Source organism: Sinocyclocheilus grahami, unplaced genomic scaffold (genome assembly GCF_001515645.1).
Source record: "Sinocyclocheilus grahami isolate Dianchi unplaced genomic scaffold, SAMN03320097.WGS_v1.1 scaffold314.1, whole genome shotgun sequence".
In the NCBI taxonomy this organism is placed as follows: domain Eukaryota; kingdom Metazoa; phylum Chordata; class Actinopteri; order Cypriniformes; family Cyprinidae; genus Sinocyclocheilus; species Sinocyclocheilus grahami.
In genome coordinates this window covers 289,056-314,806 of record NW_015505493.1, presented here as the reverse complement: position 1 = coordinate 314,806, position 25,751 = coordinate 289,056, and the positions used below count along the sequence as shown (strand labels likewise).

Below are 25,751 nucleotides of genomic sequence, written 5' to 3'. Positions count from 1 at the left end.
TGGGATGACACCGTATCGAACCGTATCGTGCCGTACCATGCAGTGGAAAAGCGCCATTAGATAGCCATTGTAAACCATAACAGAATCCATTGGCATGTTGTGTTCTACAATGCAAATGTAGTAATGAAGGCCTCACCCTTACCCCAGCAGGGGCGATTCTAGGATTTTTTTAGTGGGGTGGCACAGGGGGGACCAAGAACCAGTCATGGGGGCCCATGGTAAAAGTCATGTCATGTGTCACAAGTGGGATGACATAAAAATGGCACTGCACAAGTGCCTGGACAACGCATCTCTCTTTTTATAAATAAAAACCATGGAACAGACAATAATTGTTCTCAACTTCTTTTATTGTCCAAACAGACTGTGTGTGTGTTCTGTCTTAGAATAGCTGTATTCTGCGGTTTTTGTACTGGCTATCAAACAATCGAACAAACTCATCCATGTCTTATTAAAACCCCACATTTGTGCATTTACCATGCGTTACTGCAGACTATTTGGGAAAGTGATTGTGCCTTTAAATAAGTGGGGGCTAAGCATATTTTGTGGGGGGTCGGTACCATCCCTTGCCACCCCTTTAGACACGCCCCTGCTCCTGAGTCATTTATCTTTTATCAGAGCATGATTTAATAAAAAAATTAAAATCAATCAACTACAGAGTTCATTAAATCTCATTTATTGAAATATAAATCTTTTCAATGTACATGGTCATAATGCATATTATAGTAAAAGAATAACATCTGTTAAAGGGAATAACTACCTAGAATTACACATATTGTACCATAGAATATACTTCATACCTCTCCTCTGTTTCCCCTCTTCCTGCACAAGAACATTCACTCTACTGTCTCTTTAGAAAACATTAACCTTCTTTTTTCCGCACAGACAAATTTTGAACATCTACACACACACACACAAAGCAGAACAAAGAAATGATAGAATAACATTAAAAAAAAGAGTTTTAAAAAGTGCAACAGTTTTAATATACATCTCCTCTCGACGTGCCTGTGAAACAGACCACAACAGAGGGTGAAGACGGGGGGCAGGCAGTGATATGCTGAAGTCCTGATATACAATGATACACATTTACAATGAACAGTGATGTATAACATCAAAGTAAAAATCTAAATGACGTGTCTCTAAGATGCTTCAAGACTACAGGATTTGGCTATCTGTACATCTACAGCGTGATTTTCAATTGCTTTGCTTTAGGGAGGTCACATAAATCTTCACAAGCAGCAAACTACCACGTCTGTCAGGGCATGATTATCTACATTATCTTATTTGGTTTAATGCTCACATATAAAATCTAATGCACAGGAAGGTAAAACTTGGAGCAGAATCTGAGGAAACAGAAAAAGGTACCGACTTTCAAACATGAGCAAGTAATTTAACTGAACTGCAAAGTCTTTCCTCATTACTAGACTGGCGTATAAACTTTGCAAACTATGACAGTGTGAAACTTCATGAAACAAGTCATTACATTTGAATCATCTTTTACAAAAGCATAGCTTTGAATATCAGTAATGCCTCAGACTGACATAACAGTTCAGCAAAAACTTTGGCCAGACATAAAGATGTTTTAAATAGAGTCATATCAGCATCTTATAAAGGTTGAAGTCACAAAAATACATGCGACTCACAGCTCAAAACACAGTTGCCATTTTCTTCATTTAGGACTACATAATTTCTCCCTACCCAACCCAGTATTCACAAATAACATATCCATACTATCCAAACAAAAACTATCCAGTACAAAAATAAATTTCAAACTGCCACACTTACTGAGATATTGACAATATATGATCAGTTACATTAAACCTATATGTGCTGTTTAGTTGGTGGACTAGATCCTGTAAAATTGTGGGAGTGAGGCGAAAAAAATGGGCCTGATTCAAAACAGAGGCCATGTTGACTCAGTTGTACTGGTTTTTAAATGTCTGTAGTGGTTTTTTGTAGCTCAGATGGATTCATTTAAAAGGTAGCAGTTGTGAAACCACTCAGGTCATTGATATGATTATAAATGACATGCTTATATTGCTGATCGGAATGCCCGTCAAAATAAAGTTCATACAATCCACTCAAACACATACACAAACACAATACAAACATACAGAAATGATATACAAAACAAATATGTCCTCCACTTCCCTTCCTCATTGGTCTTAGCTCCATTAGAGTCACTTAAACACTCACTGAGGCCCATCAAGAGCGCTCATGGAGTCATGTGGTCCACTGCTCATTCCTCCAGACCTGTAGAGGGCGAGGCCTATTCCAAAAACATCAATGACATTCACACATCAAAGTTTTTTTTTCTGAAGGCTCCAAGAAAGTGAGGTGAGGAAGATATGGCAGAAGGATGCAGAGAGAGATTTGTGAACTTGGAATGAATCAGAGGAATGTTTGTCTCTCTCTCTTTTCCTTGCTCACAGGAAACTGTCCTCCACCAGGTATCCTGAGTCCAAGCACATCTCGTCCAGGAAGGTGATGTCCTCCAGGGTCTCTCCCTCACGCTTCGTCATGGAGCTGCTAGAGCCTGTCTCTATTGCGCTTTCCTCCGACGTCTGAGAGCTACAGAGAAAAAGCGAAGACAATTTAGTAATTCAAAGACTCCCTGACCACGACTTTCAAGTAAGAACTTGTTAAAATTCAAATAAAAAAGCAAACACAAAAAAAAATGAATTTTTCAGAATAATATTTGTGTAAAATTATATATATATTGATATATTCATAATATATATCAAAATAGAAAACAGTTATTTCTAATTGTAATAATATTTCACAATATTTCTGTATTTACTGTTTTTATGAGAGACTTTCAAACACATATACAATATATATATATATATATATATATATATATACACACACACACATATATACACATACATACAGTATATATATGGAGTCTGTAAGATTTTGTAATGTGTTTGAAAAAAGTAAATACATAAATATTGTAAATTATTATTATTACAATTTAAAATAACTTTTCTATTTTGATATATTTCAAAATGCAGTTTATTCCTGTAATGGTAAAGCTGCATTTTCGGCAGCCATTACTCCAGCTTTCAGTGTCACTTGATCCTAATATTTGGTGCTGAATATTTCTAATTATCAATGTTGAATGTGCTGCTTAATATTTTTGGGGAAACTGTGATATATTTATTTCTGGATTGTTGTAACATTATAAATGTCTTTACTGTCACTTTTGTTGGATGGAATGAATCAGAGGAATGTTATCAATTTAATGCGTCCTTGCTGAATAAAAATATTAATTTCTTAAAAACAATAATAAAAATGTACTAACCCCAGATGTTTAAATAATACTGTATATGTCCAAAATCCTCTTGAATCATCATCCTAACACATCAGATTGAGAATGAGATGTATAATGGATTGGTGGGCTACCTGTGGCGGTTCCTCTTGCTGTAGTCTTCATTTGACAGCGGGTCGAGGTCCGGCAGAGGAATGATGTAGCCGCTGTCAGAGCTGAGTCTCTGTTCATCAAAGCCGCTCTCGCGGTCCTTCATTTTGCCCTGGTTCTTGTAGAGCACACCCATGTACGCATCATCATTGTCAATGCACTGCACCCGAGTCACAGCGGGGTGATCACTCTTCAGGAAGTCATGATTCACGCGTTCATAGCACTGCACACCAAGAGAAATATAAATACCATATAAAAAGTTATAAATGGATAATATTCAATTAATATTTAATACAAAAAATAATATAATGAAAATATGAAAGTTCAGCTGAGTATTACAGCATGTGCCCTAACAATATAATAAACCAAAATAGATAAAAGAGTTTATGAATAGGCTTTACGTTAAAAAGACTGTAGCTGTAAATGAAACGTTAATCTCAAATTAAGCTTGCAATTCACTGTTCTAAGGTAACGCATTGTACTGAAGGAAATGAGGGAGAAATTGAATAATTTCTGGCAGTTGTAAATAGCACTTCAACACCACCATAAACACTGCTCAACCCGAAGTTCTGCCCCATTTCTGCGAGCGTTCTGTGGTAACTTGAGGGCTTACTGGCCCATTTGCGAACCGCATTTCCCACCACACCCCTGCCCAAGGTGCTATAACAGGAGCTAGTTATTCCCTGGGCCATGTGACTCTGGGAAGCAGAGTTTTGAAGTACCACGTGTGGTGTCTGTTTAATAGAGCAATTATGGCTAGCTGGCGGACGCTAACCGTATGCTCCTGGTCATTAGCACTGCGGGGTTTTGCCTTGCTGGGGCGTTAGCCAGCTGGAGCACTGCTGTGCTAATCTCTGTTAGCAGTCTGGCTGTGTTGGCAATACACTTTGCCGAGGCCTCAAAGCCCAGATTGACACACTGCATTTAAGCTACAGGAAGTGGGAAGCCATTTCCACCATACTTTTATCTGGGCCATTTATTAGGGCATGGCGGGATATTTTATTATAGTTTAGAAAATGTTTCATTTTCTATTATAGTTTTCAATTTCATTTTAGGTGAGTATAAGTAGCATTTATTTCATTTGGTTCATTTTACTATTCTAAATGTAAATTTCATTTCAGTATAGTTTTATCTATTTAAGATGTATTTGTCCCTACATTTTTTTAAAATAAATATCAGTCAGTCAGATCCTGTCTATCCTGGAAGGAAATAATTACTATCATTTATCAGATTTTTTTTTTTATTAGTTTTTGTCCACACTGTCGTGGAGATTTATAGGTTCAGAGTTTTTTATATTTTGTGCCAGTTTGTATTTTTTTTTCTTCAAATGTTTTTATTTTATTTAGAGAATATTTTTATTTAAAAGAACTTATATTAAAATACTTTTTATTTATGTTATAATTATAGTACAAATATTTTAGTAAGAGAAATGTAAATAGTTTAAATAAATGACTGAAATTATTAATTATTGTGGTGGTGTCTATTTAAGATTTATTCACCCCTAAACATCTCATACAGAAAGCTATGTTTTTTTTTGGTATATATCAGTCAGATACCCCCTTCCTGTGGTGGTCCTTTTTGCCAAAATACATGAATTAGATGTTTTTGTGGAACAAATTAATTACTACATCAGATTTTTTTAACTTAGTTTTTGTAAAAATTGTAGTGCACATTTGACAATTTCATATCTTTTTTTTCCCCAAATCATTGTTTATAAAAACATTTTATATAAAATAAAAATACATTAAAAATACTTTTATTATGCTATAATTATAGCACAAACATTTTTATATAACACTGAGAAATTTAAATAGATTTAGTAAATAATTGTATTTATATATATATATATATTCTCCTGAAAAACAATTTCATCCCAAATAAAACTGAAACCATTTGATAGTGATAAACATAGAAAGCAAGAACAGAGAAACTTGAAATCGTGTGTTCATGTTGCAGGCTTACCCTCTTATATCCTGAGGGCAGCAGAGACGTCACCATATCACTCAGGCTGTGGAAAGATGGTCTCTTCTCTGGGTTACTGTTCCAACACTTCATCATAAGCTCATAGCTGCACATAGACAAACAAAAACACACTGATTAGACATCTGCACCAATTAAAGCCAAGCACAGCAACACAGTCACGCATACTTTGAGATGGAACGTACACATCACTGGAAGCATGCTCGGGTTTCACCATTCGGTATCCACTCTTGATCTTGTTGTAGAAGTTGGAATCCACAACCATACCTGGATAAGGAGTCCCTCCTACAGCAACAACAGAAACATAAGGTATTTTTGGTAACTAAAACATGGAATAAATAAAATGTGTTGGAAACGTTGGAAAGTTTGGAGATAACTTCTAAACAAATTGATGGTGACAAGAAACATACCAAGAGAGAAGATCTCCCATAATAAGATGCCATAAGACCAGACGTCACTAAGTGTAGTGTACAAGTTATCAAAGATACTCTCAGGGGCCATCCATTTTACTGGAAGGAAAGTCTGTGTGTGAGAGAGAGAGAAAAAAGTAGAAGTATTAGAGGACAGTAATTCCAGCTCTTCTTTCCAAAGAAGGTCACGTTAAAACACTGAAAATATCCATAATCTAAGACGAATAATCAAGAACACCGCATTATGACTAAGACAAGCACTCACACTTCCTTTGGAGACGTAGTTGTTATCATGCATGATGTCTCTGGCCAGTCCAAAGTCACAGATCTTCACTATCTTGCCTTGAGACAGCAGGACATTACGTGCAGCCAAGTCTCTGTGTACACACTGTGAGAAATAGAGAGAAAAAGACACAGAGAGAACTAAACGAGTGAGCGTGTGTTACAGAGACATTCAATTCGGTTTTAGTGGGCTGTATTATATAGAACGATTATTTATTTGAGATATCTCTGGATATCTGAAGTGGTAAAATATATTTATTTATCTTTTTCTATGTCTCTCCTCCCCATGTAGTCTAACCCAGTCTTTTCAAGCCTTTTTTTATGTCATGTACCCTTATAACTAGGGCTGCACAATTAATCGAATTTCTAATCGCAATTACAATTATGGATGCCACAATTACGTAATCGTTCAAAGCGGCAATTAATCGTTCAAAGTCCACTTATGTTATTCTGCAAGCTTAAGATATGTTTTAGTATAACATTATAATACCATTCATATTTTTTTTGTAATTTAAAGAAGAAATCAATCCGATGTATATTTGACATTTGAGGCTTAATACAATAGAAAAGCACTAAAAGTTTTTCAGTTAGAGTGTTTTCAGCTTTGTTTATTTTCATATAAAAATACGGCATGCAGTTGCATCAAACAATGGTATAAACATCATTCAATGTAAATTGTGATAATCGTGATTAATAATCGCAATTACAATTATGGATGCCACAATTACGTAATCGTTCAAAGCGGCAATTAATCGTTCAAAGTCCACTTATGTTATTCTGCAAGCTTAAGATATGTTTTAGTATAACATTATAATACCATTCATATTTTTTTTGTAATTTAAAGAAGAAATCAATCCGATGTATATTTGACATTTGAGGCTTAATACAATAGAAAAGCACTAAAAGTTTTTCAGTTAGAGTGTTTTCAGCTTTGTTTATTTTCATATAAAAATACGGCATGCAGTTGCATCAAACAATGGTATAAACATCATTCAATGTAAATTGTGATAATCGTAATTAATAATCGCAATTACAATTTCAAGGGAACAATCGACAATTATGATTTTTGTCATAATCGTGCAGCCCTACTTATAACCCCAACAAAAAACTAAAATACTCCATAATCAATGCATTATCAAAACAAATGTTCATTTTACATCTTTATACTGTACATCATGTATATCACTTTGTATTATCATTAATATTAAGACATTTTAAACCACTTAGTAAACCAAGTATCTACACAAATATACAAAAATGGCACACATAATACATTTTTCTTTTATTTATTTTCTCTTCTTTTTTTTAATTACAAGAAGTTTAATAAATCTGTTAAAAATTTTAATATTATTTTATTATTGACCTTGTAGAATCTGCTTAAGTACACCCTGGTTGGGAATCACAGCCTTTCCTCAGCTCAATCCCACCCTTGATATTCTTCAAGGGTGGTCTGGAAGTCCACTTTTGTAAGATGAGATTTAGTAAACCCCCTGTTACCAAATTTTAAACACAAGACGTCTAATTAATACTTACTATAACATAACATGAAACGATAACATAATTTCCAATGCTTGGCCTCTGTCCTGAGAGGCTTTATTTTACCAAGGAGGTTCTGCAAACCCTCAATCCTATGAATTTTAACCATATAGCCACAGTGCATACAGGCAACCATTTTCTCAAATATAGTAACCTGCCATCAGATCACCTCCTCCACAAAGACTTTCAGAATCACTTTAATGTTATGTCTCAGTGTTTTGTCTAAACTGCAGAACTGTATGTATAAGTGAGATCAAAAGTGGTTTATGCAAATGTTTATAGACAAAACCAACAGAGGCAGTTTTGCTGCACAAACAGGATTTAACTTACGTTCTTAGAGGCCAAGAACTCCATCCCTCGAGCCACCTGATAGGTGAAACTGAGGAGGTCCACTGCCGTCAGGCCCTCATTGGTGTCATCTGAGAGAAGGTTCTCAAGTTCACTCTCTGTTGTTCACACAAAAACATTCTGAATTAGCACTGAATGCTGAAAATGATCTTGTGTGTGTGTGTGTGTGTAAAGTCTGAGGAATGGCAGGCAGATGTATGCATTAAGACGTTTGTGCTACAATTACCCTCTGTAATTGTAGGGTGCACAGACTGCAGTGACATGGGTGGACCTCTGCTATCACTAGCTAGACATCAGTGTGTGTGTGTGTGTGTCCTATAACCACCAGCCAAGCCAAACCAGACTACAGTATGCCAAACCGACCTGAGTATGTGCAGCAAGCGAGGGACAGACCGAAAAATAAAGTGCCGAAGGGAAAAAATCAGGACAATAAAGAATGAGAAAACAGGAAAAGGAATGAGGTGGAGATGTGATTTAAGGATAGTTCACCCCAAAATAAAAAATTCTGTCATCATTTCCTTACCTTCATTTCATTCCAAACCCATTTGACTTTTCTTTTTCCATTAACCATGAGGAGAAAATAGTTTTTCATGCTCTTTTCAGTGCATTTATAATGAACTAGAGCTTTTGAATTTCAAATCTTGGCATTCTTTCCTCTGCTTGACAAGAGTTCATAATTTGTGAATGAATCAGTCTTTAGAATCGGACCTTTTCAATGAATCACTTGATTGAACTAACCCTGTAAAACCGGTTCCTCGTACAAAGCTGTCGAATGGCTTGCAATACAGAACACAAGCTAGTCTTAATTATACTTTTATGGTGCTTTTGCATTCATTTGTAAGGCTTGAAAGCTTCAGCGCTTCATTGTAACTGGAAGGAAAAGAGCAACCAGCACATTCTTCGAAATATCTGCTTTTGTGTTCCACAGAAGAATGAATGTCATGCCGGTTTGTAACGACATGAGGATGAGTAAATGATGACTGAATTGTAATTTTTGGGTAATTATCTATTTAAGAGAGTTTTCTCACCGTTGAACTGTCTGTGAGAGGGAGGATGGTCATAGTCTGATCTCTGGATGGGGGAGTATTTTGAGGATTCACTCATTTCCAGCATGGGGACGTACTGCATGGTGTCTGCCTGCTTCATGTCCATATAATCACCTTTCCCCTCAAAAGACAGGATGACGTAGCTGCACACACATAAATACAGAAATAGTAAGTCAGGGGAGAAAGTAATGCTGTGTAAGGTCACTCTAGCCAAATTAAAACACTCACACTATCTGTACTATCAGTCATGCTAACAAATCATTAAATAATTTTAGAGTAGGTCATCAGAAAGATCTGATGTGAAAGTGAAAGTAAAGAGATTAGATCACCAGTCATCTTAATGTGGCTTACTACATAGTAACCACTTGAGTATTTTCTGAAAAGTGGCAAAGGTTTGTTTTGTTTTATAACCTAGCCAGCAACTTAATTATGCTGCTTCCTAAAATGCACTATATTGCCAAAAGTATTGGGACACCCCTTCTAATGAACAGGTTTGACTACTTTAGTAATTTCCATGAGTACAAATCTTAATGTTTAAGCATATAATGATATTCTAGGGAACTGTGTGCTTCTAATTTTATAGCAACAGTTTGAACATGACCCTTTTCTTTTCTAACATGACAGTGCATCTCTGTATAAGGCAAGGTTAAAAAAGAAATGATTTATTCAGTCAGTGTGGAAGAACTTGACTGGTCTGCAGAAAGCCAAGTCCTAGTCCCTGCTGAACACCTCTGGTGTGACTTTAAATGCAGACCTTGAGCCAAAAACTCATCATCAAACACCAATGCCTTTTAGACACTTCCAAGACTGTTGCAACAGAGATGGAAATACAATTTTTAAATACATGAATTATGTTTCCATCTTTGTTGCCACAGTTTTGGAAGTGTTTTTTCTGTTCTAAAGAAGGGAGTGTCCCAATACATTTGGCAATATAGTGTATGTCATTTTGGCCAAATTTTAAGGAAGCTCTGCATATATCCTTCTTATAGCAGTGTTGTTATTGGTAACTAATACTAAAAATATTAGAAATGTTATAGTTAACTAAAGATAGCTGCCTTTATGAAAAGGCAACATTTGTAGGAAACTCACTCTCTACCTCTTTACTTGTCTGTTGTCTCTCTCCTCTCATAAATGACTTCACTTACTCAATTAGACTGAAATCCTGACAATATTAATCTTAAATCAGATTAAAGAGCAAGAAAAAAATTTCCTAACAACATATTTGGACCTAAAATGCCATTTTTATGTTTGATTTTTATGATTCACTCATTTGAATGAATTCTGTTTTTTTGTGTGTGTGGGTGTGTGTGTTGGCTGACCTCCTGCTACTCTCATCAGCTGGGTTGATGCCAAAGATGTCTAGCTCTTTCTTGCCCTTTTCTGTGTGGCGGCTGAGAAACCCATCTCTGTTCTTATGCAGGTAATTCACCAGGTCTCCATAGAAACAATACTCTGTGATAATGTAGATTGGTCCTGAGGGACAAAAAGAGAAAGAGTGAGAGCAGTGTTAATAAAACTGGTCTAATCTTATCAGAGACTTGTAAAATGTCTAAAAGCAGGCGGTTAAAGTTCTACATTGCACTTAACTCTGGCTGTTAAAACGCCACACTATAAACACCCACGAACCAAGAAGACACCACCCTAGAGACCAAGTGTTTGTGTTTGTTATCTGTGTGTTTGTGCATTTTCACCTGATTTGGTGCACGCTCCCAGAAGGTTGACAATGTTTAGGTGAGGGCCCAGGTGGGTCATAATTTTCAGCTCTGACATCAAAGCCTGTTTCTCACTGGAGCGTGCTGTCGCTGAGAAAGCAATCATATTAACCACTTAAATGCACTCTTAAAAATAAAGCTTCCATTAGGGGGTTTTCAAATGGATGCCAAAGAAGAACCATTTTGGGTTCCTCAAAGAACTTTTCAGTGAGTGGTTCTTAAAAAACCATTATATTCTTAGTGTGAAAAACATTTGAACAATCAAAAGAACCTCAGCTGCCATGCATTTTATACATGCAACTACTAGTTAAACTTCAGTTAACTCACGTTTAAGCATTTTCACTGCCACTTTCATCACAGGTTGAGAACGACTGAGTCCATAAGCAGTGCCTTCCACCACTTTCCCAAATGCTCCTGAGCCCAGGACACGACCTGCAACACACACACACACACACACACACATAGCCACAAACTTGAACTCATTTGCATAGCCAGAGGATGCCACTGAAATATTACCTAGTCTAAAAAAGCATGTAAACTCAAATCGTTTCCTGTAACTTTCAGTATTACCACAGTGGTTGTGTGTGCTCTGAGTCAAAAACCTCAATCAATCTGTACAGTCACCACACAAGGCTCCTAAATAAGATCTGCGCAGTAGATTGTGATGATGTCATATTAGGACGGGCTAACAAGATGACCACAATCCCATCAAGTACATAACCACAACAAAGTGAACCACACTGAATCCACAGGACAGGATCATGGTCGACTGATTCACTATAAATGTGACTCACCCAGTACAAGTGAATCCCGAGGGAACTCCCAGCGGGAGTCATATGGAAGTTGCATGGGGTCGACATAGATGTACTCGTGACCGTCCGGACTGACTGATTCAATCACACGCCATCTGATCTCATAACGTGGTTTCTGTAAAGAGGTGTACAAGGAGAGAGTAATTCTCATGTGGTTAGTAACAGAGCTTTCGGATACTGGAGGAAGGTCAGGCTGTTCCACACTCAGGCTGAGAGGGGAGAAGTGTCATTCACTCACAAGCAATATGACAAGATGTTCAATCGACAGTCTCATTTCAGCCCTCACAGATGCGAACATGACTGTGCTGATGCATCATGCTATTCATGCCTCAAATGTGTATGAGTGACTACAAGGCTGAATGTGAAAGAGTGAATTTGGTGATTTGTGAATGTGTGCGAGTAAGTGAATGACTGAGTAGTAAAGAGAGTGGGTGAGTAAGTGAGTTAATGGTTGAGTGAGTGAGTGAATTACTAAATTGGAGAGTAACTGAGTGAATGAGTGAGTGAATGAATGAATGAACAAATGAAGTGGCTGAGTGAAAGGGTGAATAAGTCAATGAGTAAATCTGACACTTTGCAAAAGTTTGGTAAGGTTTGTAATGTTTTTAAAACAAGTCTTATGCTCACCAATGCTTTATTTATTTGATCAAAATACTGTAAAAACAGTATCTAAGATAACTGCTTTCTTATTTAATATATTTCAAAATTGAAATTATTTCTGTGATAGCAAAGCTGAATTTTCAGCAGCCATTTCTCCAGTCTTCAGTGTCACATGATCCCTCAGAAATCATTTGGTGCTCAAGAAACATTTCTTATTATTATCAATGTTGGCAACAGTTGTGCCACGTCATAATTTTTTGGAAAAATATATTTTTGTAAAAAGAATATTTGAAAGAACAGAATTTATTTGGAAATTAAATTGTCACATTATAAATGTCTTAACTGTCGCTTTTGATCAATTGAATGATTCCTTGTTGAAAAATTCAGTTATTAGAAAAATCTTACTGATAAGTATGGATAAATGAACAAGCGTTTAAATGGGTGAGAAAGTTAGTGAGTAAATGTGAGTGAGTAAATGAGTTTGGAAATGATTGAATCGGTGAGTTAATGAGTAAATGCCAGTGAGTGAATGAGTGACTGAGTCAATGAGTTAGTATGAATAAATGAGTAAATGGGCAAGAGAATGAGTCAATGTAAATAAGTGAGTGAATGAGAGTAACTAAGTCAATGTAGTGAGTGAGTGAGTGAGTGGATGAATGAGTGAGTGAGTACCTGTTTCCAGATAATGACCAGCACAATGAGTGAGATGATGACAATGACCAGCAGCACCAGAACAGCAGCAGCCACAGTGAGCTCCGAGCGCGGACCTGAACACACCAGCAGCAGCAGCAATGAGGAAGAGGAGGGTGGAGATATGGAAAGATATGGTACAAAACTAAACTCTGACAACTGCCAAAACAAAACTTTTCTTAATGAGCTACAGCTTAACTTACATACCTAATAATGTCATCATAATAGTATAAATTATTTGAACTGCATCTCTCTCGTATGCTGTATTAATCAAGGTGCCCAGTGTGAGCAATTTATTTAAACGGTAACTTAGTGAAGCAAAACCCCTGCCAACAGAAACTAGTGTAAACACATATGGATTTGTTTCTAAAGACCATGGACGGTCCACCTGAGGAATCTATCACAGGAAAAAGACGTGGGGAGCCTGACAAGACAGGCACGGTTTACAAAATGAGGCTAACAGATGTAAAGACTACTAAAGTAGTGTTTGCTGAATTTAAAGAACCATGATGAACAGATAATCACACACAAACACATAAATACAGAGATGTTTCCTTACAATGACTGAAACCTAGCCTCCGTTCAGATCTACTGCCAGCAATTCACCCCTAAATAAACTGTACACCTGTGATTCAAATTAGTTGCAAATCAGCTTGAAACTTTGTTTGCTTTGTCTACCCAAGACAAACAGTGACACTAAAGAGATTCACAGCACTTCAAATCAATGGGCTGCTCAATAAAATCAACTCCTAAAATTAAAAAAGAAATCTCTAATGAGACAAACACGGGCCTCTTACCATTTGACACGAGTTTAATCTCTCGTGAAACAGCGCCCATGTCATTCCTGGCCAGACAGCGTACAGCAATTGTGCTCTCAAGATGGTGGAAGATGATGTGACTTTCAATGTTGTTGTCCACATCCATTTGCAGTTCCACTGTGATGTCCGTAGAGTTGATCGGAAGTGGCATCCACTGGGAGGAATCGTTGGCACAGCTGGTGGAAGAAGGAAAAGTGAGCTCAGCATAATGTCATTATGGTGACTTGACTTTAATCTCTAGGGATGAGACTGTGTCATCTACTTTGGACTGCTTTTATAGAAGGAAAGGGTGAAAAATGAGGACTGAATACCTGTAGGGTAGCAGAATGAAACAAAAAAAGAGGAATGCTTACTGTTTAATGTTTTTACAGATATACAAGTCCACATCAGGGGCGGGGGAGCCACCAGCAGTACACACCACTTCCTGACCTCCAGCAGAGCCGTGGTGGATATCCATCAGGTCCACAATCACAGGGGGAACTGTAAGAAGAGAAACCATTTTACTTTCTAATTTCACTGGCCCTACCAAATTGTTTCTTCAGCAAGGATGCATTACATTGATCTAAAGTGACAGTAAAGATATTGAGAATGTTACAATATATATATATATATATATATATGTATAAAATAAATGCTCGAAACTTTTGAACTTTCTATTCATCAAAGAATCCTGGAAATATGCATCATAGCTCACACAAAAATATTAAGCAGCACTGTTTTCAACACAGAAGCATTAGAAACATTTCTTGAGCATATTCGAATAATTTCTGAAGGATCATGTGACACTGCAAGAGTAATGGACGCTGAACATTCAGCTTTTGCCATCCCAGTAAAAAATTGCATTTTAAAATAAATTTAATTATAAAATACTTTAAAAAAATGTTTTAAATAATATTTCACAGTGGTTCACTATATTTTGATGAAATAAATGCAGCCTTAGTGAGTTTCTTTCATCTTTGAAATCATTTTACTGAACCAAAACTTTTTGACCAGAAGTTTATTTTTTAGCCTATGCATCAGAAAGATACTTCCTAAATATCTGAAATATAAATATTTTTATATTTTTCATGAATGTTTTATTTACAAAAATATATAATATACCACAAATAATTTATTAGTTTTTTTCATTTGATACAATATAGTGCAACACAAACAAATATAATGTCAAATTGAGGCTATGACTTCATACGCACAGTTTTGTTACAAAATGATGCAAAACATTGGTTTGTTTGATGCTTCATAAAACAGGTTTTATGACAGACGTTATAATTTAATATCTTATGTATCTTAGAGCCTTCATTTTTGAGCCTTTAATTGAGTTTGATGCAAAAAAATTCTGGATATTATCAGTCAATTTTTTTTACATAGTTAAGTACTGAAAACTACCATTTTGAAACAATACGCTTTAACTTGATATAATTACTTTCAGTATTTTCCACACTCCTGGTTAGGACAAATACAGTACATAAGAAAACCAACACTCATACTGTAAGCACATGTAGCTACACATTGCTTGACAAAGATCCTCCAGTTGACAACAAGAAAAACTTAAACAAATGTATGTAAAGAGTGGTTAAGAAAGATATAGAGGTGCACCGAGATAAACAAACATGAAGCAGAGGCAAAAGCAAACGCATGCAAATATAGGTAAACAAAGGTGTGACAAAAACAACCTGCAGCTACAGAAAAAAGAAAAGGTCCCACCTTTAACCTGAAGGTAGAAACTGTTGCTGGCAGTCTGGCTGCCTGTTTCAGCCCTGATGGTATAGTTCCCACTGTCCTCTGCTTTAGCCCTGATCAGGGTCAACACGCCTTGGTAACTGAACAAACAACACGACAGCTTTAAGGCAACACTTTTAAAAGAGATATTGATGTGATACATTTTTTTCTATTTAAGCACAAATATAAAATTTGATATTTGAAAAAGTTTTTTTAGTCACCTGGACTCATCGATTTTTAGGAGGTTGGTGGTGATCTCTGCAGCAACATCTCCCAGGACCGATCCATCCTTTAACCATGTGACTTTGGGGGCAGGGAAAGACTGTATGTCCACCCTGAACTCTCGCACCTCGTCCAGCCTAGTAGTCTCCACTGGACCAATCACTGGATTTATGTGCACAAACTCATGATCTGCACACAAAGACCAAAAGGGCAGATTAGGACTGCAACTGAATCACTGTGAGAATGTAATCATGTGTGCATTGAAAATCATGTGTATCTGTGTGAGTGTATGTGATCACTGTACCATAGACTGTAATAGTGAGCTGTTTGGTTTGGCTCTCATTGCTCTTAACATCAGTGATGGAGCAAGCATAGACGCCACTGTCTTTTGGTGAGGCATTAGTCACTGTCAGAGTATAATGGATCTCAAGATCTCGCTTATTCTCCTTTACTGTCTTTACTCCTCGACCCGCCTAAGAGAGAACGACAGAGGGAGAATATAAATATATTTAAAATATATTTATTTTGAATTCGTTTAATATTGATTTTGAGGAAATGTGATGTAAATGTGTTCTTTTTTATTCTGTTTCTGTCTCACCAGTTTCCCGGGGTATTTCCAGTGGTCCTCCAGTATCTCACTGTTTCTGGCTATACAGTCAACAGTGATGGTCTCACCTATCAGCAGAGCTTTCTTCTCTGCTCTCAGCTCGACTTGCACATCAGACCCTCCTGAAAGACAATATAATGAATGCATGTTAAGGTGGTTTAATGCATGGCAGGGAATTATTCAAATTCATTCTTTCACAAAATACAGTGAGAAACAATACATCTATGTCCCTACAAGACTAACACATCACACACATTACAGTAGGCATATGAATAACAACACAACAATAAAATACATAATATATAATAATTACAGTAATATATATATATATATATATATATATATATATATATATACTTAGTAAATGTACATTTATGTCTCTAACTCAATAGCAAAAACTTTTGTTGTTTTTTAAGCTTAAAAATGAGAAAAACATTTTTTTTTATTTTACCGTTAAAACAGACCAATTACAGGTAGAAGGCTATATACAAATGAGTTAACTACATTTAATCAGCCTTGTCATGTTTATTCAAGTAAAATATTTATAACATACTGTATATATATATCTTTTTTTTTCTTATATATTAAACACGATAATTAAATAATTGTACTTAGTGAATATAATTCCCGAATTAAGTTTCTTTTTCTGTCGCAATGACAAATGATTTTTTAACCCTAACCCTAAGCTTAAAAAACATGTTTTAAGGATATTTAGTTTAAGAATATGTTTATTTTTAACTGTAAAATAAAGTAAAGTACTGACAAACACAATAATTTCTGCATTGTCACCTGCCATTCACACAATCAAATTCATTCTCACCTGTCCAGCCGTGAACGATGTACTCTATGCTGTCATGCGTCTGTCCGTTAGTGAGGGCCCTGCAGACATACGTCCCAGCGCTAAAGAGGCCAATGAATCCTCTCTTGCTGTCATAAACACTAGGCAGAACCTGACTGGTCTCAATGTGAATCAGAGAGACGCTGGCACTGGGGTCCGTCACACGGCACGGAATCTCCATTTCTTCATGACTCGTCAGCACATGGTTTTCAAAAGGGGTCATGGATGGCACAAACGGCGTTTCTGGATCTGTGTATGTTTTTGGAAAGAAATTCAATATCAGTTTGCCACGTACAAAGGGCTTCATACTAACTATATAGTATATAATTTTTTTCAAACGTTACTGTGTCAATCTGGCTTGTGTAAAAAAACAAATCAGTACCTGGCACATAAATATAGATGGAGGTCTCTTCAGTGTTGTTGCTGGAGTCATAGTAGCAGATGTATTTTCCTGTATGGGCGGCCGTCGCATTGCCAGCAGTCACAGTGGAGATGAAGAGTCCTTTTTTTTCAGTGTCGAACTGATCGTGGAGATAAACAGGGCTGAACCAGGAAAGCTCGGCCTGACCTCGACATGTGAGTCGGAAAGTGGAGTGGAGAGACACTTCCATGCTGTCCCTCTGGGGCCACATGACTGGAGCCAGCACTGACTGTGGCAGCTCTGGGTACATGGCTGATCACGACATGAACAAGTATTTACATTTCTCATAAAAACTCATATATATTGCAGCTTTAGATTTGGGTTTCTGAATCATCGTGGGAACGTCATACATTTTGCTGTTTGATTTAATTATACCTTCAACTAGCAGTTTGAATGAAAATCTTGAAGTCCTGGAACCAGTGGATGCAACAATCTCATAGACGCCACTGTCCTCCTCTATGGGGTGACGGAGAACCAGAATATTCTCATACCTTTGTAAGAAAAAGACATGATCATTACAATTGTTTCAGTGGTATTATGAAACTGGTGACACTTATAATAAGGTTTAGATTGTTAACAGTGGTTAATTCATTAACTAGCATGAACTAACAATACTTCGTTCATGATAGCTGTACTTTATGACCACAATACAACAATATTTTGTTTTACAGCATTTATGAATCTAGGTCAATCTAGGTATATATATATATATATATATATATATATATATATACATAAATTGATGAATGAATATTTAACAATTAAAATTAACCTAAATAAATATCTTTAAATACATTTTACAGTATTTATTTAGGTTAATGTTCATTTTTAAATATTAAAAATATTTTTGTTATAACATTTATTTTGTCGCTAATTTTTTTAATAAAAAATACTTTTTACAGTATTTATCTATTTATGTTAAGTATTAAAAATAATTTTACAGCTTATTCATTTATTTAATATACTTTATTTGGGTATTCAAGTAAAATGTTCGCAATATCTTATTGAAGAAATATATCAGTACATTATGATACACTGTATTTCATAAAAATATGATCAATAATAACGTTTTTTTTTAAGATAAAACATTACTATTGTCAACAGAACGACTAATATTGGTTTATGAAATATGAAATTTCTATGTCTATTTTATGAATTCTACCTGAGGCCTTCCAGATGAGTGGTCTTGGTGGAGATGTAGCTGTCATCCAGCTGAAGGCCATCTTTAAACCACCTGACCTTTGGCTCAGGGTCAGCATCAATGTAAATAGTGAACTCTTTTTCCTCCAGAAGCGACACAACCACCACTGGCCCAATGCCATTAGATATTACTTCCACAAAAGAGCTCTCTAAAGGTCAGAAGAAAGAAAGAAAGAAAGAAAGAACATTGATTTATTGTCTACTCCACATCTGTTCAGCCCATCTCCGTTTACTGGTTTTAATGGTGAAAGCAGAGGTGTGTAGAGTCAAGTGAGAAAGAGAAGTGCACACCGTGGACTGTGATTCCCAGGATGAGAGATTTGGTTTGTCCAGTGAATTGGTTGGTAACAGCACACTCATAGCGCCCAGTGTCTGCCACAGAGGCTTTTGGGATGTTGAGGATGTACTGAACCTTGTCTGGGAAAGTTAACTTCATTGGAACAGCATCTCTGGCCTAAATAGTGTAATAACGAGGAGAGAAAAATAAAGAGCAGTATTACACACATTGTGTTTATTATAGATACACATGTGGAATGATGACAGCATGACAGGGATCAATTGCAATTTTTCTTTTCTTTCTTTACTTTTTTTCTTTTTCTTTTTAAAATTCTATTTCATTAACTCTACTTTTCTATGCAAAGATGTACTTTAGTGTCTAAAACATGTCTATGTCCATATTTCAGCCTGCTGGAGATAAATCAGCTCTACACGAGTCTTTTAAAGTGCCGTACTCATCACAAACAAACACAGAAGAACCCAGAACGGCTCCGGTCCAGACAAGGTCTTGGAGCGTCTCTACACAATTACACGCTGCTTTAAAAAAAATCTGCACATCTTTCCACCAAACACACATAAAAACTAACTAACTGGCATGGATTTTTTTCCCACAACCAAATAAACACATTGTCAAATACACACAGAAATGACAACTAAAACTAACTATAACTAAATAACCAACAAACTAGCATCTTTTGATTTGGAATTCACGTTTGCAAATGCACAAAAAAACAAGACAAAACACCTAACTTACTAACATCTTTTGATTTGAAACTCATTGTTCATAAACCATACAAAAACTACATCAGCCAACTATCTACCTAACACCAAAATTACATCAACTAAAACGAACTACCTAACTAACCAACAAACTGACTTGCATCTTTTGATTTGAAACTCATTGTTCATCAATCTTACAATCAGCTAACTATCTACCTAACACAACCATTACATCAACTAAAACTAATTACCTAACAAACAAACAAATTGACTTACTAATATCTTTTGATTTGGAATTGACATTAATCATCAAACACACAAAAAATATGACCTAAAACTATCTATCAGGCATCTGTTATTTTAGAAAAACCCTTCATTAAACATGGTAGTACAGGCAGACCTCTGTGGTCTTGTGAATCCCAAACACAAGACCACAGAGGGCTCACAGAGGTGAGAAACGTACATCTGTCTTCAACACTCACAGGACATTCGGGTCATAGGTCAAAGTACATAGTAAATTAGTCTCACTCCTTTCCTTTGATGTTTCTACCTTAACTTTTGTAAATTTTTGCATTTCCCTCCAACCAACTATATAAAGAACGAGAGAATACTGCCCCAGAATATGCCTCTGCACCACACCAAAAGTCTTCAGTTATGTTTCAAAAATTTGTTTAGTTTATATTAGTGAAGTACAAAACAGAGAAGGAAAGAGCGAAACACAAAACAGATGAGGGTCTTGCCTGTTTCTGGGGATGCAGCCACTGCTGGTGGAAAGCCTTCCCAGTAGGCGTCTCACAGGTAAGATTGACAGCATCCCCCTCTTTCACATCCTCCATACTGGCACTCAGCTTTATGTTGAAGCTCTTCTCTTCATCATCATCATCTTTGACATCTTCAATACAACACAAATCATTCATAACACATGAACGATGCTGCAATTAAACTCATTTTGCTTACTAGTCTTCTAATTCAAATAAAAACATGTGTGAGTGAAATCAGGGTCAGTTGCTCGATGTCCAAAACCAATGCAGATACACCCAATCACTCTTTTTCTCTTGCTTGATGTTTAAGCTGTGCCTTAAAAAAAAAGGCTATGAATGTTCTTCTCATGAGTAACTTGTAGAGTATGATGATCCAATATGAAGCAAGTGTGCGTCAGATCTCACACCTGCAGCCCACCCCAACTCAAAATGTCCTAATGACCTAATGTTTCACTTTTCTTTGTCAAAAACAATCAATTATACTGTTTGAAATTTTAATAAAACCCTCTAAATGTTTAATTATTTGTGTTGCGTTACTTACCCGTGTCATTTGTCACATTATAAACGATGCTCTGCACTGCTTTGCCATTCACACTCGTCTCGCAAACATAGTGACCTGCTGATAATACACCGAAAAAGCCGATTCTGTGGTCGTAAAGTATAGAAACTTCATCCCCACTCTGCAGGTTTCTGAGAATCACTTGAGAATGTGGGTTTGTAGCGCGGCAGGGGATAGTTGTGCCTATCTCATCTGTCTCAACAGCAGGTTCAGACACGAATGGAACCTCAGGATCTGTGGAACAAGAAGTGGGAGTCCGTTTTACAAATGCAACATGTACTAATTATTTTATATATATATATATATATATTTAGTAGTCCTGAACAATAATGTACCTAGAACAAAAATGTAGATATCAGTGTCTTTTTCATGTTGATCCTCATAAAAACAGGTGTAGTATCCTGTGTTAGAGGCCTCAGCATCAGTGATCACCAAAGTGCTGTGATTAAATCCGGACTGCACTTCACTGTTGGGCGGTAAAGGCTCGACCCATGTCACTCTCCTCTCTCCGGAGCAAGTGATGGTGAACTCAGAATGAGGTTTGAGAATAAATTCCTTTTGATCTGAATTAATAACCGGCCAAGGTTTTGAAACATCTGCAGGGAAATATTTAATGTATTTGATTAATTATAGCTTATACCTTTAAATTACAGTGGCACATATACATTTACATGAAATGAAAAAAAAAAAATCAAAATAAATAAATACTACTAAAAATGTTTAAAAACGAAAAAGAAACAACTATACATACACACAAATATATATATATGTGCATACATATATATACATTTTTCTCGATTTTTTTACTTCCACATACCTGAAAATACCCCTAGTAAGACAATCCCCAAAACGAGATGTGTCTCCAGGAGCCTCATGGTCACTTAGATCGTGCTCAGCTGAAAGGGGAGAAAATATGAAAATCGATTATACAAACAGACAGAAAATGAAAATGACAAAGAAAAAAACCCAAACATGTAAAACAGCCAATTTCTGTGTCAGTTCTGAGTTGTACTGTAGCTATTGATCTCTTGTGGTTAATCCAGTATAAAAGATGAACCTCTATTCAGTAATAGCTCAGGTAGCCTAGGGAGACCATTGAATAATCGGCAGCAGAAAGTTTTGGAAAGGTTCAGTGCCAAGACATAAAGGGTCTTTAAAGAGTCTGGACGCGGTTCAGTCAGTAAAGACGCCAGACTCTTTGTCGGCGGAGCGCTTGGATAGTTCGCTTCGGCTTTGTTTGACCACCAGGTGGAGACACAGTACACATTTTCCCGAGGAGACGACCGCATCGAGTACAATCAACGGATACGGGTTTTCAATGTTCCACACGTAGAAAACATGGTATTTTCGGGCTACATTCGTACAGCTGTGACATTTTAAATCCTGAAACATAAGTAGGCATATACAGCAAAACATAAGATATAACAACAGCTCACATGGATACAAATCAGTAGGCCTATTAAGATTACTGCGCCTATCTCTTGACTACTCAATAATATTAATATATCTAGGCCTATGTGCGGGCAATGTGTGGGATTAACTGTTTCCTTTATTTTAAATCTACATTTTTTTCGCGGTATAAATTCATTTGTTAAATTAAATTTGGTCAGCTGAATTTAAATTGGCATTCAAACTTTTCAGAATTTTGAGATTACAGTGCGTAAATTAGATTACAGTCCTGCAGCACACTTTGTTGCATTCTGTCTTTGTTTCTTTTGATTTCAAAAGTCTCGTCACTGGTTTAAGCGCTTGTTTTGGTACATTTCTAATCAGACATTCCGCGCGCGCGTGTTTTATCTCTGTCTGTCTGATCCTCGGACCCCTGGGTTCCATCAGCGCTTCAGCAGACAGTCAATGCCACTTAATTTGAAGTGGTCGGCTCTGTTAAAACTCAGTTATCCTGAAGAAATGCACCAATTATTTAATTTAGTCCTCTTCAAAAAAAAAAAATTATTATAAAAAAAAAATAATTTAAATAAATAAAACCAAGGTAATTAACCGATGAAATCATGTCCAGTTATTTTGTAAGATAAGTAGTTCCGCAAGGTCTACTTCAAAGTGAAGGAAACAACTCTTTTTACAGCCAAGAGAAGACTGCAGCTCTGCCGTTTGCCCATGTCAGCCCTCTCAAGCTAATTATCCTTGGTGAATCCGGGGGTGTTGAGTAAGACTGTAATTAGTCGACCCCTTTCTATGCTGCAATTTGGGAATCCATTGGATTGCCGTGGGAATCAATTGTGGAATGACAGACGAGTGCGCTTTTGGTACCGCTCATCTGTCCAGCGGTGACTGGAGCGCTCATTTCGGCCCGCACTTTTCTCCGCGCACCCCCATCGCCAGGCGCCCACACACAGATGCGCAATTGGCTGCCAAACACAACCGATCCGCTGCGCTTGACACTTTCGGCCAACAGCTGAACGAGGGGTGCCCTCCAACACCCAGTTAGCTACTTCACGCGTAAAAGCGATTTCCATGGGAATAAAAGAAAGCGGTCTAAAGACAGTCTGTCGAGGTGAAGTTGTTGAGTACAGTTGTAGTCGCTGCAGAGAAAAATATATTTTTTCTTTAATTTCATCCAGTTTCAGCCTTATTTTAGTCAAAGCAAAGCAACACGGTCTCCTTGATCCTTGGTAAATAGTACCTAAATTACATTAAGTTAATCCATATGTGAGAGAAGTTCCCCATTCATGCAGATTCCTCATCGACTCGGACTTCAGCGGAGAAGGCGGTAAAAAAGTTTTCTAAACTCCTCAATCGTGCTTTGACTCCATCGCTCCGCAAAAAACAAATCTCCATTCCGCAGACTAACCCAACGCATGGTATTCCAGTATGGTTATGGGCATCCCATTTAAATCTTGATGGGTAAACAAGTCTACAAATCTAGTCCGAAATGTGTTTGCCATTAGATGCCAGTACTGCGCCTCTCCCCGGGCTGAGACACCCCCAGCTGCGCGCCTGCGGCTCCAACTGAGATCCAGCACAACCAGGCTTTGACTTTACTGGTGATAATGCGATTCCGTTGGAAAAGAGTCCATAATCCTGCCCGATGCAAAAGTGTCAAGAAGCAAAGTTGAAAAAAATCCATTAATTTTTTTCTGAGACGAAAACGAATGATTGACGTGTCCATTGTGAGCGTTGATGGAAAAATATTAAAATCCCCGTGTCATTTAAAAGTAAAACAATTTAGCGAGTTGATATAAAGGCCAAATTGTATTTTTTTTTTACTGAAAACTAATTAATAAAAAAAAATGCAATTGTTAAAAAAGAAATAAAAGAACATCTTTAATTAGTCTAATCCTGAATAAGTGCAATTATGCTGAGAGGTTCAAATGTTTTTGAACGTCTGAGGGAAACTTTGCATGAAAGAAAATACAAAAGAAACTAATTAAACTCATTTAAACATACAATACCTTTTTAATCCCTTTTGGTTGTTCCCTTTGATAAAAGAACAGCCACAGTGAATGGCAAAGTTCTTGTAAAATACTCTAATCAGCCCAATGGTCCTCAGTTGTAAAGCAGTAGTAATCCTCTCCCTTGTGCTGCGCTACTCCGTCCTGCTCCACGGCTACTCACACAAATGCGCCTCTGCAACAGCAACCTGTAATTGATTCAATGTTACAGTCCATCCTTCCCAGAGAACTAATCATCTGGCTCAAAGTAAATAACTCTCAGAAACGGCCCCTCCTCTGCCCCATGCGGCCTTTCAAAATAAGAGTCCTTTTTTGAGTCACACTGCAGCTCCGAAGAGGAGTCAGATTTCTCCGTGCTCTGCAGTTCTGAAGGAGGTGCATGAAAAGAGGTTGAGCAGGGAAGAAAAGGACCATATGTTTTTTGTAAGTCCAAGAGGGGCCCTTTTGGAATAAAGGGATCTTTTTGTGGGGACAATGAAGTCAAGTGACCCATTAAAAGTGTTTTTATAGAGGCTTAGGTAGGAAAGAAATCAAAGAATTGGGAATGCACAATTACATTCAGTTACTCGATTAACCTTGTCATTACGCTCCATTCTTCACGTTCAGCTTTTAGTTGATTGCGCTTTTCAGTTGTAGTTGTTGCTGCTGCAGTAGCTATGTGCACTTTGTTTTATGCATATTAATTTAAGACGACTTTCATTTGTGGTTCTCCTGTGATTTCTGCAAGGACGTTCAACGTTTCAGTTTATTCAGGCTTCATTTCTAATTGTACGCCACTATGTATATATATATATATATGTCAATAATATCTGGGATTTTCAGATAATATTTTTTTTGAAGAGTGCAGTGTGATCGTGAAATGGTTCATTCAGTAGAGAAATTGCAAAATTGGGGGTCCACCAAAAGCACGAGCTGACACATGCAAGGGGGCGCTCTAACATAAGAAACAAATTCAACCGGTTTCTCTCCCTGTATATAATTTATTACAGCTTACTTTTAAACAAACGTTTAACAAAAAATACAGTAACACATTACCACTCGTGAAAATTTATATAGGGTTCATCTGTATTCGATATCTGAAAGTTGTGGAAAAGTCCCACAAAGACAAAGTTGCCAGTAACTCTTCTCCTGTTTTTGCCCTTCGGCTTTTCTTTAAGACATACCAGACTGAGATAATGGCTCATTATGAATTAGTACTCTACGCGTCCCTGCACACGGTGATTCGACGCTCTCTGTGCAGATGACTGACCCGGTATGTGGTGAGTGAAGCCCCGGGGCAGGCTTGGCCCCCCACTAGCCCTCTCCGTTCTTCCTGCAGCCGGTCCAGAGGAGCCCGCCTTGCAGCTCACCCTCGCAGAGAAAC

At 37.0% G+C, this 25,751-nt stretch overlaps 1 protein-coding gene across 1 annotated transcript; it reads right to left on the bottom strand.

The window, feature by feature from the left end:
• Positions 1-947: 947 nt before the first annotated feature.
• LOC107601905 (platelet-derived growth factor receptor alpha-like) lies at positions 948-24,596 on the bottom strand. Its single transcript, XM_016294258.1, has 29 exons — positions 24,389-24,596; positions 21,796-21,874; positions 21,314-21,574; positions 20,961-21,212; positions 20,399-20,550; positions 18,954-19,116; positions 18,625-18,811; positions 17,838-17,953; positions 17,424-17,714; positions 17,024-17,290; positions 16,195-16,325; positions 15,901-16,069; positions 15,596-15,785; positions 15,360-15,475; positions 14,009-14,135; positions 13,635-13,831; positions 12,820-12,914; positions 11,530-11,662; positions 11,063-11,167; positions 10,715-10,825; positions 10,343-10,496; positions 9,006-9,166; positions 7,960-8,075; positions 6,077-6,199; positions 5,812-5,923; positions 5,587-5,686; positions 5,384-5,489; positions 3,406-3,644; positions 948-2,568 (listed from the first exon to the last, which is right to left on the bottom strand). Exons 2-29 carry the CDS (start codon positions 21,851-21,853, stop codon positions 2,424-2,426), a joined length of 4,377 nt encoding a protein of 1,458 aa, XP_016149744.1. The 5' UTR covers positions 21,854-21,874; positions 24,389-24,596; the 3' UTR covers positions 948-2,423.
• Positions 24,597-25,751: the final 1,155 nt, after the last annotated feature.

Coding starts and splice junctions, on each gene's coding strand:
- LOC107601905 (XM_016294258.1), bottom strand. CDS start 21,853: ATGAGGCTCCTGGAGACACATCTCGTTTTGGGGATTGTCTTACTAGGG. Junction 5,924..6,076: donor ACTACGTCTCCAAAGGAAGT/GTGAGTGCTTGT, acceptor TCTCACACACAG/ACTTTCCTTCCAGTAAAATG. Junction 3,645..5,383: donor TGCCCTCAGGATATAAGAGG/GTAAGCCTGCAA, acceptor CTTGGTGTGCAG/TGCTATGAACGCGTGAATCA.